This window comes from Echinops telfairi, unplaced genomic scaffold, assembly GCF_000313985.2.
Source record: "Echinops telfairi isolate 266 unplaced genomic scaffold, ASM31398v2 ScPeMD7_7424;HRSCAF=8462, whole genome shotgun sequence".
In the NCBI taxonomy this organism is placed as follows: domain Eukaryota; kingdom Metazoa; phylum Chordata; class Mammalia; order Afrosoricida; family Tenrecidae; genus Echinops; species Echinops telfairi.
In genome coordinates this window covers 91,375,423-91,377,278 of record NW_022111324.1, presented here as the reverse complement: position 1 = coordinate 91,377,278, position 1,856 = coordinate 91,375,423, and the positions used below count along the sequence as shown (strand labels likewise).

Below are 1,856 nucleotides of genomic sequence, written 5' to 3'. Positions count from 1 at the left end.
TGTGTAGAGACCCAATGTCTGTCTGCTACCTTAATACTTAACCTTGATAATGATAATTATGAAGTTGACAAGTAAATACAAATCATATATATATATATATATTTCTACTAGGAAATAATTTAGTTTGAGAAAAATAAATTTCTCTACCATTTACTGTTTTATATCTGATTTTACAGGGTTTGTTTGAATATGATGTACAAGTTTGGTACATGTAAGTTATGAGCATAAAGGGTTTACAGCTAGTGTTCTGTTACACATAGTTGTCATATTATTATATGAGAAAGTTATCAAAATAAGGTCTGTAAACAAACACCTCCTTCTCTTAAAGTGGATCACAGATTCCTCAAGTTTGAGATCTCTAAGTTATTTTATCTTTAAGGCCCTTTAAAACTACTTTCCCCTTGTCTTCCTTTTTCTTGTTTTTTTTTTTTTGCTTCTGCAAACCCTTAATACCACTTTGCAATCCATATTTTCTCACTTATGTGCTTTTATAATTAATAATTATTGAAGATCAAATCTATTTTATTTGATAAGCTTGTTTGCTTAATTTTTCTATTTTAAGGTAAAAATTATACTTACTTTCTATTGTTAGAGGCATTACATTTTATTATTATAATTTAGGGAGGTCAAAGTGTGAACCAAACATACTTTGTTCTGTGCTTTTGCTTACACTGTCATGCCTGTGCTCTCCCTGCTCTCTGTTCCTGGGCTGGTTCTCTCATTGTTTGCAAAAGTTCTGTTATCATAGTCCTATAATATAAGAGTTTCTTCCACAATGGCTTTTCTCTAATTCCTGAGAAAGACTGCCATCAGATATAACAATTCTTTTTCCACTGTACCCCCTAAAGTGTCTTTTCACGTCACTAACACTGGGTTTTACTGCACACAGGAAATTGCCATTGGCTGCAGGCATCTTTCTTATTAGTCGGTGTACATCCTCAGGCTGGGATCATGTGACTCAATTCTATGTCTCTATACCCTTGGTGAGGACTTGGTACCACAGGAGTTGAATCTGTTTTCAATAAATGCTACTGAAATTCAAGTGACGTACCGGATAGGTAATTTCTTTGACCTGCTCTCGGGTTTCTCTGAAAGCAAGCTGCACTAACAGCCCCACTGCAGCAGGAAGCTCTCCTTCAATGTTAAGCTTGGACCCGGGTCGACTGCCATGTGCTGTATGGAATAACTGACGTGGAGTCTGGCCATAGGTTTTTATCATGGTTTCCAGGGCTCGTCTCTGAACAGGATCTTCAACTGCAGAGACGTCCATTCCAAAGTATGTCTGAAGAGTAAGAGTAAACAGAACATATAAAACAAGATTTGGGAAACAATACTTAAAGACGAATAACAACTTATTTACTTCTTGTGTCGCTCGCCCAAAACAGCATAAAGGCAAAGATGATGTTAAGAAGCAGTGCTCTCCAGTTGGCAGAAGGCTCTGGATGACAGTGAAAGCCTAACAACCATCTGCAGGGCCCCACTTGGGTTAAGCCTCCATTAAATTCCGTTGACTAGAAATGTGAATAGTTTTGCCATATATAGAGTGCATTGGAAAGCGGATTACTGCAGACATAGCTGGATTAAAATTTAACATCATTTCCCCCTTTTTGCTCATTTTAACTGGTTCTGATTATTATTATCTGCAGCTTTCTTTTTGATTGAGGATTTTCAGTGCTGTATTTTGTTGTCATTGTTGGGGTTTGGGGTATGAATTTCTTTATATGAAATCCAGGTTGGGTAACACACAGAGACAGTGACTAAATTAACATAGTTCCTTAGGGTTATGGCAGGGGAGTTGGGGAGTGATGAGGAGCTAATACTAATGGGTACAGGAATGAAGAAAATGTCCTAAAATT

General features: G+C 36.8%; 1 protein-coding gene across 1 annotated transcript in view; it reads right to left on the bottom strand.

Annotated features, from left to right (window-relative positions):
* LYST (lysosomal trafficking regulator) overlaps nucleotides 1-1,856 on the bottom strand; it is a 258,721-nt gene that overhangs the window by 35,287 nt on the left and 221,578 nt on the right. The window contains exon 45 of the mRNA XM_045298212.1: nucleotides 1,052-1,282. Coding sequence (XP_045154147.1) covers nucleotides 1,052-1,282 — 231 coding nt within the window. The remainder of the gene's footprint in view (nucleotides 1-1,051; nucleotides 1,283-1,856) is intronic.